Genomic DNA, 15,606 nt, shown 5'->3' on the forward strand with positions numbered 1-15,606 from the left:
ATGTCCAGTATGATAGGTCCATCCTCAAAAGGAGTATCCAAAAACAGAAATGGCTCTGCTAAGATGCCAAGTCTGGAGAAATGAGCACAAGGAGACCACATGCAAGGAGGTAGAATTTTAAATTCAGATGAGGCAGGGACCACACAGCAGGAGAAATTGAGTAGAATCTGAAAGAATGTCTGCAGAAAATAGTGCTGATGAGGGAGCTTGAAGAACCACCAGTGATGGCCTGAACCCCTCCCTTTCCTGAGTGAAAATCTTAAGGCCAGAAGCAGCAGCAGGAGACACTAGCAAATGTGGACGAGTATTTTGCCCCACCCTATGAAAACAGAAGGTATGTGGAAGAAACACCACTTAGGCTCCCTGTTGTCTTGGTAAACAGAATACCACAGGGTTTCCTCAGTGAGGTGTGGTGGTTCTGAAGCCTATTCCTGTTAGAAAACTGCAGTGCCAGAAAGAGAACCAGACACTGGGAGTGGTGTGATGAGGAAAAAGGACCTAGAGCAGGCTACATCTTTTTTCCATGAGAAGGTAGTCCCAGAACTTTTTCTTACATTATTTCCTGAGTTAGGATAACTGTGGTGTGGCAGCTGGGTCAGGTGCTGTGAAAGATACTCCTGGAAGTGAAGTGGGCTGCATCTGGACTGAGAGGTGTGAGCAGGCATGCAGACCCCTGGAAGCCATGCATGCTCAAGAGCTATTATAAGGCACAGTTGCTGTGCTGAGCTTTTCATGCTGGGGTGGTCCACACATTCCTACTTATTCTCATCACCAGTGGTTGAGTGTGTCTTCTGTGGGCTGGGAAACCACACATAGGTGGTGGGAAGGTCCTTGATGAAGATGTGTTTGATGCTGTAATGTTTCCTGTCCTGCATCCTTATATAAAGCTAACTAAAACTAGTGCCCGATTCCAGTCTATTGTGACATATGAGTATGGACATCAACAGAACCCCAGACCACTGCTGGCTATGCAGAGTGGGCACTGCAGAAGTGGAGCTAAGGGTAGAGAATTCTGTGAGACATTTAGTCATAACAATACTAGAGCATCCTGCAACAAGGGCAGGGAGACATTTCTTGGGTATTTCTGTCACTTCTCCAATGTGCTTGATTTCTGAATTGGTAATATCCCAAAGTTATCTTTTTCTTGCTTAAACAGGGATCTGGAAAACTCCAGAAATGAATTACAATTAGGCAGAGCCCAAATAAATCTTAGAGCCTTCTGAAAAGTCAGAAAAACCTCTGAGTTGATAAGCCATATTAAACACTTCATGTGTTATTTAATAATATAATAATCCTATCAAAAGACTGCTATTTTTATCCTTTTACAGATGAGGAAAGACTCCTTCAAAAAAATAAGAAATATGAATATTGATTAAACTTGCAACAAGGATTTAGAAAATGGGTAACTTTAATATTCATTTGCAAAATATGTAACACAAATAAGAAAAACTCTGAAAAAGAAAATTGGGGTGATTTGCCTAGCCACATATTACAATGTATCATGAAATGAAATTGTTAAAATGAAGTACTAGCAAAATAAATGAACAACCAAATCAAATGAACACAGATGACACATTTGAAAAATTACCAAGCTTTTATAAAAACTTGTATTATTATTATTTAATTTATTTTGAGATGGATTCTCACTCTGTCTCTAGGATGGAGTGCAATAGTGCGATTCTCCTGCCGCAGGTTCAAGTGACTCTCCTGCCTCTGCCTCCTGATAGCTGGGATTACAGGCACCCACCACCATGCCTGGCTAATTTTCGTATTTTCAGTAGAGATGAGGTTTCACCATGTTGGCCAGGCTGGCCTTGAAATCCTGACCTCAGGTGATATGTCTGCCTCAGCCTTCCAAAGTGTTGGAATTACAGGCTTAAGCCACCATGCCGAGCCAAAAACATGTATCATTTTTTTAAAAATTACCAGATCATGTACAAAAGACCACAAACGTTGGGGAAACCAACTGTACAGGAAATAAACAACACAGAAAGCAAGATCCTTGCCTTATACTACAACCCAAATGAATTCCAAATGGATTGAGGAACCGCATGTAAAAAAAACAAACGAAATAAAATTAAAATCCACACCAATAATATAAAAATGAATATAAAATTTCTTCCTACTCATGAATTAAGTTTCTGGAAACCTCTGTGGCAAAAAGAATTCACAAGTGATTAGCTTCAGAATGTACAGAATAAAGGGTAAAGACACCAACATTAAAATTAAACCTATGATGGGAGAGATAAAGATACACAGGCAGACAGGTAACAAGCAAGGATGATAAAATATTCATGGTAGAATCTAGGTAGTGAGTGTGTGGGTGTCCACTGTAACAAATGTTTGAAAACTTTTATAATAAAATGTTTTATAAAAAGTAAACCTATGAAACTTTGTACATGTGTTTTTGTATGTTCACTGAAATATAACAAAGACCTGTCTCAGAAAAAAAAATCACTGACATTTAAGCACAACAGTCTTAGTAACAATGGGCGATGCTCACTTCTTAAACACACTAGGTTCTTTGTTCAAGTGTCAACTTTTCAGAGAAGCCTGCTCTAACCATCCTGTCAAGAACAGCCATTAACTCCGTACTCCTTATCCCTTGGCTCTATTTTATTTTTCTTCATGCATGCCATATGTTTATTTGTTTATTATTTCTCTCTCCCAACTAAAACATAAGCTCTAATGGAGTAAGAATTCTCTTTGTTTTGGTCACTGCTTTATTCCCAGGGCCTAGAACATTGCTTAGCATATAGCAACTCCTCAACAAATATTTAGTGAATAAATAAATGGTCAAATCATTTTCCACTTACTGTATCTTGCCCACTCGGGTTCTCTCTTCCTCACAGTTTCAGTGAGATGCCTGCAAATAACTCTTTTGCTTTTCTGCAAATGGCATGCATTCTCATGGGTTGTTTATTTCTATTTGTCCTCCATTTAAAAGTTCACAATCTTTTCCATTTCATGACTTAATGTTCTTGACTTTTACTTCCTGGTTCCCATGTGGTCCCAGAATTATAAAATTATTGATATGCCTGCCTGAGTTACAAACAGCTTTCAGTAAACTTTACTTACTCTAAATTTTTGTTCAACACTAGGGGAAAAGTTTAGCATATTATGGTGCATCCACTCAATAGTACATTATTCAGCCATTACAAAAAACATGTTTGCACAGAGTGTGTAATTAGAACAGAATGTTTATAAATTTCACCAAACTGAAAAATCTAAAATATTTCTAGTATGAGTACAATATTATACAAGTAAAAAAGAATAAAACAAAACGTATCAAAACATTAATAGTGTATGTCTCCAGGTATTATTATTGACTCTTACCCTATATCCATAAACTAAAATAAACATGACATTTAGAGTAGGAACAATAAAGTGAATTTCACTTACAAGATCATGAACCCACTGACAGGAGGACACAGAGTGGCAAGGAGGCAATGGAGCACGGAACCTCCCGTGTGCCACCGTGGGTACTTCCCCACCATCTTTTCTCTTTTACTCTTGGCCGAAGCCTATTCCACATCTCCATCATGAATGCCTCCCTGACAGCCCAGCCCCAGGGAACCAAACCTCCTTTGTTCTCCCCCAGCATTCTTCTTACCTAAAAGCACTGAGTCATTTGTCAAAACTCCCTGATATTATGAATTTTCATGTATTTATTCCATATCCTCCCAAATGCTATATAAGAGTCTTAGGACAAGGACTTTGCTTTATATTTGTCTTTCTCCTTAGGAGTAAAAAATTATTCAACAAATACTAATGAAATCAATTCCCTGGTGTCTGTGGGCCAGTACTTCCCAGTCTTTTACCTGAAACAAGCATCTGCCGGACTTGGAAAGAAAACAGCAGTATGCAAACAAGTGTTACTGGAGAAGACAGCATGGATTAACTTTCCAGTAACTGTATTTGATCCCAGTCCAACCTCACCGTAGCTCTGAGTCCCAGGCAAGTGACACCCTAGTTTCTTCATCTGTAAAACTGCATATGCTACCACTTATTTTTCAGGGTTCTGCGGATTCCAGAATATAATGTGGGTGACTTCTCAGCATAGAGGCTGGCACACAGTGGTCCCCAGGTGAATGGTGCCTCTGGTGTCACTCTACAGGAGTCTGTCTTCTTTTAGCGATGAGATAGGCTGTTACTTCCCTTTTGGTGTTACTGGGTTCTTCTTTGATCTGATTAACCTGTGTTTTCTTAGGCCCCACCAGCCAGATCATTAATAATAATAAAATGAGAATATTTGGCTGGTACCTTTATCTGCTTCTGTGGAATCTGAATCAAAAGTCTCACCCACCCAGTAACTCCTGGAGTCCCCAGGGCATGTCTTATATGAGCTATAAATAGTCTTCTTTACTGTCACATAAAGCATCTTTTTTTTTTTTTTAAAGGAGGGAGTCTCCCTCTGTTGCCCAGGCTGGAGTACAGTGGGTGCAATCTTGGCTCACTGCAACCTCTACCTCCTGTGTTCAAGCAATTCTCCTGCCTTAGCCTCCCAAGTAACTGGGATTACAGGCACCCACCACCATGCCCAGCTAATTTTTCTATTTTTAGTAGAGATGGGTTTCACCATACTGGCCAGGCTGGTCTTGAACTCCTGACCTCAAGTGATCCACCATCCTCAGCCTCCTAAAATGTTGGGATTACAGGCATGAGCCACCGCGTCTGGAAAAAAAAAAAATAAAGCATCTTGTTTCCCTCTTCTGCCCAGTACACTAACCAGGTCTCCCACCACACTGCCTGGGAAGCCATCTGAGTTGCACAATCCTGCCATTGCTTCTGGGACTGGAAAACTTGTTTCTTACAAAGTTATGGGAACCAAAGATGAATGCATGACACTGCAAAGATTTTGCTGAAAAGAGCTTTGTTTTCTTTTTAATTTATAGCATCTTCTTCCTAAAAGTGATAGACATTACCAAAAATTGCCCTTCTTCTCTCAATGGCTAAGGCTTCCTTAGTGAACCAAGCTGATCTGCCAAGGGTCTTGCACAGTTAAGACTGCTCGTGGGGCTATTAGACTGGCTTTCAGACATGCCTGGGTGTGTTGTAAGTAAGATATAAAAGTTTAGTATGACTTTTATTGCTAGACCTCTTCCTGTCTCTCTTTCTTGGTATACTTTTTTACTGTGGCACAGATAATGCTGTTGAAACCTTTACTTCTCTACTCACTCCATTATGGCCCTTAGACTACCTTTCCCTAAAAGGGACAGGATGATACTAATGGAAGAAAGTGGTGAACCCAGACCTTGGGGGTTCCTTGGGGCCAAGTGGCTGCATGCGACAATAAAACTAAGACACTGTTTGGAGCTCAGAATCAGAAGTCAACGCAAGGAATTCCAAAGAGAAAGGGACAGCAGGGGGTGGGGAGTTGGGGAGAGATAGCATGGGGAGAAATGCCAGATACAGCTGAAGGGGAGGAAGGCAGCAAATCATACTGCCACGTGTGTACCTATGCAACTATCTTGCATGCTCTTCACATGTACCCCAAAACCTAAAATGCAATTAAAAAAAAAAAGACTCCAAACACTTCTAATATTAAAAAAAGAAAGAAAGAGAAAGAAAGAAAGAAAGAAAGAAAGAAAGAAAGAAAGAAAGAAAGAGAGAAAGAGAGAAAGAAGGAAAGAAAAGAGCTAGAGGCAGAGAGCAACAGACAGAGTATACAGCCAAGATTATCACCCAAAATGATGAGACCTTCTTTGGGAGGCCATGGAGAACCATGAGCAATAAGAAACAGCAGGTCATCCAGAGACCAGAATGTGTGACAGAGCTGTGAACACAGAAGGCTACCTTCTTCCTTTCACAGACTTTTCCAGTATGTATGAGGTTGACCTTTTAGACTTTGGGTTGACTGGAGTAGTGGAGAACTGGCTGGGGTGGTACATAGAGGTGGTGGCAAAGAATCTACACTGCAGCATCATCTGGGAAACAACAGAGGGCTGGGTCTCTAGTGAGAGACTAGGAAGGAGGGCTGGGAAATGACAAGCAGACTGATGATGTTTCTGATGGACCTTTCCCATAATTGGAAGAATTATCCCTAGGTCTTTTTTTTTTTGAGACGGAGTTTCACTCTTTCACCCAGTTCAGAGTGAAGTGGAGCAATCTTGGCTCACTGCAACCTCCTCTGTGCCCCAGGTTCAAGCGATTCTCCTGCCTCAGCTTCCCAAGTAGCTGGGATTACAGGTGCCTACCACCACGCCCAGCTAATTTTTATATTTTTAGTAGAGATGGAGTTTCTCCATATTGGCCAGGATGGTCTGAAAGTCTTGGCCTCAGGTGATCCACCCACCTCGACCTCCCAAAGTGCTAGGATTACAGGTGTGAGCCACCATGTCCAGCCTATCCCTAGGTCTTATTCAACACTCCAAGTGCTCCATCCCGTTAGGGAGTGTCTCAGAGCAATTAATAACAAAGTATGACTCACCCCTATAGGTCGTAAAGTGAAACAATGCAAAAATGACGAAAGGAAAGAAGACGTAAAGCTGAAGAGTATGGGTGCCAAGGGAAGGGCCATTTCACCCTGTCCTCCTCCTGTCATCCCCTCCTGCTGCTGGACTCTAAAGCTGCTGCAATTGTTCCGTATAGAAGAATGTGTGGATGAGTAGCTACTGTGACAAACTTTAAAAAGTTTTTGGTTAACTAGTCAAAAAACCCTAGGAAACACAGATGCTCACATTGGGTACAGAAATACCTAAAACGAGGAAAAAAATTTTTAAAAACCCAGCAAGTTGAGAATCAAGGAGGCTTTATAAAATATGCCAACAAAGGTTTTTATCATAAAGAGCTAAGAATAAAGCCAAGAAAAATAATAAATTTGATTTCTTCTTAAAACAGGGTTAAAAAAATGATACTTGTAGTTATTCTATACATGACTCCAAAAGCAACATATCTCTAAACAGAAAATTCTTAAAAACACAAAAGGGTTAATTCAAGGTATTAACTAACTAATCAATACGGATAAAATACAAAATACAACAGAATTACTGCCTTGATTTTGTATTCAAAAGAATGTAAAAAGCCACACAAAATCAATGAATTAAAATAATTACCTAAAGAGAAAAAACTCTTTGAGAGAAAAAATAGTAATTTAATTACCTAGACCAGGGATTGGCAATCTTTTTTGTAAAGGGCTTATGGTAGGCAGACTTTGAAGATGCCCCTGTGATCAATGTGTATTTGCATTTACAGCTTCTTACCTGTGGGTTGGTCCTGGTGCCTTCCTTATAACCAATATTGGGTACAGAAAGATGACAAGATATCAACTGCATGATTAGGTTACAAAGCATCCCATCTTCCTGGCAGACTCTATTGCCTTTCCAGCTCACACACTCTGATAAAGCGAGTTGTCAGGTTAGAGAGGCCCACGTGGCAAGGAACCGACAGTGGCCACTGGCCTAAAAGATGTTCTGTACAGAAATGCAATAAAAGCTAATGGAAGGTGGGTGCAGTGGCTCACGTCTGTAAACTCAGCACTTTGGGAGGCTGAGGTGGGTGAATCACTTGAGGTCAGGAGTTTGAGACCAGTCTGGCCAACATGGTGAAACCCCATCTCTACTAAAAATAGAAAAATTAGCTAGGCATGGTGGCATTTGCCTGTAATTCCAGCTACTGGGGAGAATGAGGCAGGAAAATTAATTTAACGTGGGAGGCAAAAGATCGCATCACTACATCTAGGCTTGGTGACAGAGAGAGACTCCATCTCAAAATTAAAAAAAAATTTTAAAAATAGGCTGGGCACAGTGACTCATGCCTGTAATCCTAGCACTTTGGGAGGCCAAGGTGTGTGGACCACAAGGTCAGGAGTTAGAAACTAGCCTGACCAACATGGTGAAACCCTGTCTCTATTAAAAATTCAGAAAAAAAAAATTAGCTGGGTGTGGTGGCGCTTGCCTGTAGTCCCAGCTACTTGGGAGGCTGAGGCAGCAAAATCACTTGAACCTGGGAAGCGGAGGTTGCAGTGAGCAGAGATCATGCCACTGCATTCCAGCTTAGTGACAGAGCAAGACTCTGTCTCAAAAAACAATTTTTTTAAAAAATAAAATAAAAGCTAGTATAAGACACATAAGAAAGAAAAGCACATGCATATATATTTTAAAAATAGGAAACAGACTCACAGAAAAGCTAAAAAGCAATCATTCCAATCTATAATATTGATAATTTAATATTTTTCCAAAATAGAATCAGTATATGAGAAATCTGGAAATGATTTCTAATGAATAAAACAACTAGAAAGATTTATTCTAGATAAAACTATCTTTAATGTCTGGAAAGAAATAATAGAATTATTCCATGTTCTTGAGCGGACAGGACCAAAATGAACCTTCAGAAATGAGAGAAAAATAATTTCAGTTTATTTTAAGGGGAAGGAAAAACTGTATACAACTAAAGCTGTCCAATAATGAATGTGGCTTCCTTGAAAATACCTTATATAAGTTCCATCCTTTCCTTGAAAATACCTTATATAAGTTCCATCCTTTCCACGATGGCACAACTATCAGGGATTCTTATGTCCAGGGAAAAGGTGGACTCTAAGTTTCTTCTCATTCTGAGTTTTTAGCATATTTTGAAATTTGATATACTAGAAAAACATTTTTATTCTAGGCTACCTGTAGACAAAAATGGCAAACAGATAACTTAGATAATACATTACTTTGAATTATTTCAAACAAAAAATACAGAAAGTATGCAGAATTCAGGAAAGATCATAATAATAAATGGAAAAATTCAATGATGATAAAAACCCTGAGCTAATTAAGATACTGGAGACAGATAATGGCACATTTATCTAAATAATACATATAAGATTTATCCCAGGAAAGATAATCAGAATGATTATATGGAAAGAAAAATGTAGTGTAGAATAATTTAGTTATCACATTGTTTGTAAATTTCTGTCACACAAACAAAAGCCATGAAATTACAGGTTGACACCACAACAAAGTGGATAATTAATTGATTAAAGGGAAGGAATCCTATTTAAATTATTGAGAAGTCCATTTGCTTTAGTTTTAAGGTTTTAGACAATCTGAATCAGGCTTTTTTTCTCTTTCTAAAACCAGAATGCCAATGGATTGATAGAAAGGGAATAAAAGCAATATAAATGTGAACATTACTTTGTTCAGAATATTCTTGCCATCATAAGCAATGTATTTCTCACTACACTCAGACCTAGAGTGGAAATGAAGATTATTTTTAAAAGACTGCTTGTATATGTGGAATCAGAAAGAGGAGAATTAGTCAGAGAAGCCACCACTTAATGTTGTTAGGCTAAGGCCATCCCTTAGCACCCGTCACCATGACAGGTATAATCTTGCAACTGGACCCAAATTCTCAGGACCATGACCAAGGTTTCCTATATTCTGAGGCATTTTCGAACTGTCAAAAAATCAATTTAAAATAAACAAATTCATATTTATTATTTTTCATAAGAGTTGTGATTTTCAACTCACCTTGATTTTAAAAAGAAGTACTGCTCACATAGCTTTGATATTAAATGAACTGAAACAGTGAGAAATCATTTACTTCCTAGCCTGTCCTGGAAAAGGTACACTTTAAATTTTTAACAGTTTTACTGAAGCACAATTGATGTACAATAAAATTCCCACAGAGTATATAATTTTATGTTTTTTTAATTCCATGGAAGAAAATGTTCGAACCTTGGTAAGTTTTGACATATGTATACACCTGTCAAACCACTGCCACAATCAAGATAATGAACATACTCATCACCTTCCAAAGTTTCCTATGTTCCTCCGTAACCTCTCCTGCCTCCCCCAATCCCAGTCCCCAGGCAATTGACATTCTGTTTTTTGTCACGTAGATTAGTTGGCATTTTCCGGAATTGGAATCATACAGAATATATTCTATATTTTCTCGCTTCTTTCACTCAGTGTAATTATTTTGAGATTCATCCATTTGCAAGTGTATAAACAAACCATTCCTTTTATTAAAGAGATGAGGTCTTGCTACATTGCCCAGGCTGACCTCAAACTCCTGGGCTCAAGTAATCACCCAACCCCACACCCTCCTCAGCAACTGTGACTACTGGTGCACTATTGCACCTGTCTTACATAAATTCCTTTTCATTGCTAAGGAGTATTCCATTTGTATGAATAAACCATAATTTGTTTAACCACTTACTTACTGACAGATATTTGGGTTATTTCCAGTTTTCAGTTACTACAAATGAAGTTGTCATGAACATTCCTGTACACGTTTTTGTATGGATGTATGTTTTCATTTCCCTTGGTAATTACCCAGGAGTGGAATGCACAGATCAGACAGTGGTTAATGTTTAACTTTTTAAGAAATTACCCATTTTCCAAAGTTTTTGTACCATTTTACATTTCCCCTTGCAGCATATGAAAGCTCCAGTTCCTCTAAGTCTTTATCAGCACTTGGTGTTATCAGTCTCTTTATTTTTAGCTGTTCTTGGGGAGTATATAGTGGTATTTCATTGATGTTTTAATTTGCATTTCCCTAAAGACTAAAGATGCTGGTAGTCTTTTCATGTGCTAATTTGCCACCTACACATCTTCTCTGGTGAACTGTCTGTTCAAATTTTTTGCCCATTTTTAATGAGGTTGTTTGTTTTCTTGAGTTTGAAGAATTCTTAATGTATTCTGGATACCGGTCCTTTAGCAGACATATGATTTAAAATTTATCCCAGCCTGTGACTTGTCTTTTCATTCTCTTAGCAGTTTTAAAGAGCAGAAATATTTAACTTGGATGAAGTCAAATTTATTAATGTTTCCTTTTATGGATTGCACTTTTTATGTCATATCTAAGAAGTCTCTACCTAAACCAAGCTCACAACAGTTTTCCTTTATGTTTCCTTCCAGAAGTTTTAAAGTTTTAAGTATTACATTTAGGCCTATAATCAATTTTCAATGAATTTTTCTATATGGTATAAAGTATTTCTTGAAGTTCATTTTTTTTCCATTTGGATAGCCAATGGTTCCAGCACCATTTGTTCAAAACTATCTTTACAAAAGATACTTTTTATGTTTGTCAAAAATCATTTGCATTGATTATTTGTCTATATTGACACCGACATCAAACTGCTTAATTACTGTAACTTAGAACGAAGTATTTTTCAAGACTTGTATTTCTTCAAATGTGATTTGGCTATACTAGGTCCTCTGCATTTCCATAATGAATTTTAGACCCAGGTTGTCAATTTCTAAAGAAAAAAAAATGCCTGCTAGAAATGTGATTGTGTCGAATCTACTGTTCAATTTCACAAGAAATCACAGCTTAACTATATAGCACAGTTTCCTCACTCTGGGCTTACCAATACTCAACTGAATACCTCTGCACATCTCTGGACTTCGCTCTGTGTGCCACTCTCCTCACCGACACTCTGGCCTGCAAACTCCAGCTGTCTTGGTCTTGTTAGACTCTCATTTCCACCTCCTCAACTGCATCTGGGTTTTGCAGCCTGGAAACGCTCTCAAGGCAGTAAGCCTTGGCAATCATAGGGATCACCTCATTTATTTTTCTGCCTCTCAAAGATCATTGTCCTTCACTTCCAGATATCCAATGTCTTCACATCTGTTCTTTCATATATTTTGCCCATTGTTAAAATTGTTTCAGGCAGGAAAGTAGATCTGGTCCCTCTTATTCCATCTTCTTTGGAAGTGGAATCTTTATTTTTAATTTTTAATGTCAAATCTCTTCTCAAAGTTATATAATTCAAGTAAAAACAGGACAAAAACCTAACTAGTAACTAGTATAATGTGGACCACTGTTCACTTATTTGCTCTTTAACCCATTTTATCCCTCAAATATTTGCGGAGTTCTAATAGCAAGTACTGAGAATCAAAGCCAGCATGTCCCTTACTCTCAGAGCTTATAATCTAGTGTGACAGATAGACATTAATCAAATAATTATAAACAAAAATGTAATACTGCAACTGTAATATCTGCTATGAAGGAAAAGCAGAGAATAATGCTCTGAGACCTATGAGAGGATAATTTTATGGTATTTGTTTCTATTGAGCCTACATTCATGAGTTCAAAAATATCATTACTGTTTCTTCATGTTAAAGTCACAAAGAAATAAATTACATATACAGTGGAGAAAAAAGTATCCATTCAATAAACTTCTCAATATATGATGTACCTACTAAGTGTAAGATAATATGCTTAGTGCATGATACTATAGATCCTACGTTAAACTTCAGTTTTAATTGGGCACATAAAATCAATATAAAGAAATATAAAGGTAACATATCTACATGCTATAAATAGAAAAGAAAATTTACCACATAAACATCATTTTGTCTATCCTCATTTTAAAAAATTATTTTTTTTACATCAGCCTAACTGCAGAAATGTGATCAGTTCCTTTGAGAAAACAATGCATTTATTTTATTTTGTTAAATCTTACCTAGATATCTCAGCTTGGGAATTTTTTTCTCCATCAACAGTGAAAGGAGATGCTCCAGTTAGTAATTCATACATCAGAACACCTAAACTCCACCAATCAACTGCCTAGAAAACAACAATTTAATTTTATAGAATTATCAACTAAAATATTTTATAAGAAAGAAAAAAATGAACAAAAGAAAGCTATCTATTAGAAAAATGTTTTAACATACCTCCTTCTATGTAAGTATTAACACATGCAAGAAAGACATTTAGAGACCAAATACCCAAGTATCCTCCACACAGAAAGCATGTTATTTCTTTTTTTATCTTGTTCTTTTTTTAATTAAAACTTTTTTAAATTTTGTTAATTATTTCTTAGACTAGTAACTGTTTCACCTTAACTTTAAAAAAATCTAAACTTGAATTTCAAAAATTTTACGTAGGTAACATCTTTGGGTTTATGATAGGAAACTAAGTATTCAGCTCCAGTGAGCCTTATGAAATGTCTAAAATTCAAAGAACAACAAAAAAGAAAAAAAATACCACATCCAAGTGTATGTTATTTTTTCCTAACTGCCTAAATCAATTTTTCTTATGGAACCTATCACACATAAACCTTAGGATCTTCACTGATGAAAAGATCTAAAATAATATAAAATAAAATGTGTTCTAATCTGGAAACCAATTTACAAATGCATTTACCTGAACTAAGAACATAGCAAATATATATAATTTTAAAAATCTTTTATTTGTTTTCTTTGAGATGGGGGTCTAACTATGTTGCCCAGGCTGGTCTCAAGCTCTTGGCTCAAGCAATCTACCCACCTCACCCTCCCAAAGTGCTGTGATTACAGGCGTGAGCTGCCATGCCCAGCTTAAAGAATCTTAATGTATTGAAAATTACTTCTTTTTTAATTAGGCAAATGAAAATTTTAATAATTTGAACACATGAGTGTACACCAATGAGAAATATTAACTAGATGTTAAAATTTCAAACTATCTGCTTCCAATTACCAGGGCCTAAGTTTAAGAGAGGTGACAAAATTTATGAGCCTAGAACTATTAAGAAAATACAGAGTGCTGACATATAAAACATATCAGACAGACTACAATCGGGAAAGAATTTACTGAACTCTGTCCCCATGCCAGGCATCTTGATGAGCACTTTGCATATGCTATCTCATTTAATAACTGTCACGTTTTTCCAGGTGTGGGAAGAAATATTTATTAATTAGCTATTTTCTGCACCTTAGGTATACAGAAATTCTAGGCATAATACAGGATTTTCTTATGTAAAACTGGTTCCATTAGGTCTCTGAAGATAATTTTCAAATTAACAGGTATAAATTCCTATCAAACTCCCCAAAAGCTTCATTGAATACCAAGAAGCTCAAAGAATACCAAGAAGCAAACTAAACCAGCAATTAAACTCTTCTATTATTTATATAAGCAGTTTCACTGCCATTTGAGTCAGAACCCTCAGCATGTTTTGCTGTTGGAGTCAAAACCACATTCTTCAGCTGACAAAGATCAATAATCAGACTGCCCTGGGTCCCAAAACCAACACCATACAAACTTGAAGAACATGCTTTTAAATATATGATTAGTCACCAGGAAGGAGACCAAAGATTCTCCACAGTCAGATATCTGAACTGTATATGTGGGACTCTGAAAGGGAATGAAGGAGAAGGAAAGATGGGGAACAGAAAATAGAATACCTTATTTGGATAAAGCTATTAATAAAACCGAAGTGTCAAAAAAAAAAAAACGGAACAAATTTTGTACCCTTTAATACAGAAAAAAAACCATGACCTAGACTTTATAACATAATTACTTAGAAAGCTTCTTCTAGAATTCTTCATTTTGCACATACAAAGGGAAGAGAGGAGGCCAAAATAAATTGAGCTTAGGAAAAGAAACTTAAACTATCTAGAACTCAGGATTTTTTCTTTTTCCAAGCATTGTTAAAATGTTGTATCTGTTGGAAAGATAATCTGTTGGAAAAATTATTTTTAAATGATCAATTATGTAGCTCATTTCTCCAGTGTCTCTGGAAAGTTAGAGACAAAAACTGGGAATAAGAAAATATGAGTGATTCCCTTTTCATTGACCTCTCAGTGACCTCTTAAAAAGCAAATAATTAATCAAAGGTGATACACACGACTATGTTTCTGAATGTTTTTCTAGCAGAAATTAAAAATGCCAATAAGTGCTGATCCAAACCATTCATCATTACTCAAACAGGAACAATGTGCAGTTTTACATTGAGAGACACTTTCGTATTGCATTGTGGTTCAGCTGTATGCTGAAAGATCAGGGTCTCATGCAAAAATAAATAAATAATTTTTAAAAAGAATGGAGTCATAGTTTGTACTCTGTTTAAGAAACAGGCTCTCTCAACAGAAATAAAATAAAAATTACTTAAATAATTAGTTTTGAGTTCTCAACTTTAACAACAGTATTACTTTATAAAACACAATTCTCAGCAATAAAACCTTTACACAGGGAAATCTAGAATGTCCCAACTTTTGTATTATCATTTTCTTCCAAAATACTAGATATCATAATGTGTTTAGAAATACAAAGCAAGGGCCGGGCACGGTTGCTCACACCTGTAATCCCAGCACTTTGGGAGGCCGAGGCGGGTGGATCACGAGGTCAAGAGATCGAGACCATCCTGGTCAATATGGTGAAACCCCGTCTCTACTAAAAATACAAAAAATTAGCTGGGCATGGTGGTGCGTGCCTGTAGTCCCAGCTACTCAGGAGGCTGAGGGAGGAGAATTGCCTGAACCCAGGAGGCGGAGGTTGCGGTGACCCAAGATCACGCCATTGCACTCCAGCCTGGGTAACAAGAGTGAAACTGTCTCAAAAAAAAAAAAAAAAAAAAAAAAAGAAAGAAAGAAATACAAAGCAAAAGAGTAAAAAAAGGAAGGTAAGATAATCAACACCAGAAAGATGGCTCTGTTGAAGAGACAACCTAAGTTGTTAACTAGGATTCTTATAGTAAATTTTATAGGAATATATAAAGAAGCATCAAAAATAGAACATACCTTGTCATGTCCTGAATCTCCCCCTCTGACAATATCTGGTGCCATGTATTCAATAGTTCCACAAAAGGAATATGCTCTTTCAGTCTTGAACAAACAAACAAAAAAGGGATTTGATTTCAAGCTAGTACGACAAGTGACAAAAGAAGAAAGTTGATAATACACGTTAGTGGTTGAG

The 15,606-nt window shown here is 37.1% G+C and overlaps 1 protein-coding gene across 6 annotated transcripts in view; it reads right to left on the reverse strand.

Annotated features, from left to right (window-relative positions):
• The window catches only part of RPS6KA5 (ribosomal protein S6 kinase A5), a 199,372-nt gene that overhangs the window by 42,623 nt on the left and 141,143 nt on the right, over window positions 1-15,606 (reverse strand). For 4 of the 6 annotated variants that reach the window (XM_009006445.5, XM_035261269.3, XM_035261268.3 and 1 more), the window contains 2 exons: window positions 15,432-15,515; window positions 12,398-12,501 (listed from right to left, as the gene is read on the reverse strand). In XM_009006445.5, coding sequence (XP_009004693.2) covers window positions 12,398-12,501; window positions 15,432-15,515 — 188 coding nt within the window. Of the gene's footprint in view, window positions 1-12,397; window positions 12,502-15,431; window positions 15,553-15,606 lie in introns of all 6 variants that reach the window. The other 2 variants (XM_078335613.1, XM_078335614.1) reach the window with 1 other exon arrangement.

Source organism: Callithrix jacchus, chromosome 8, assembly GCF_049354715.1.
Source record: "Callithrix jacchus isolate 240 chromosome 8, calJac240_pri, whole genome shotgun sequence".
In the NCBI taxonomy this organism is placed as follows: Eukaryota; Metazoa; Chordata; class Mammalia; order Primates; family Cebidae; genus Callithrix; species Callithrix jacchus.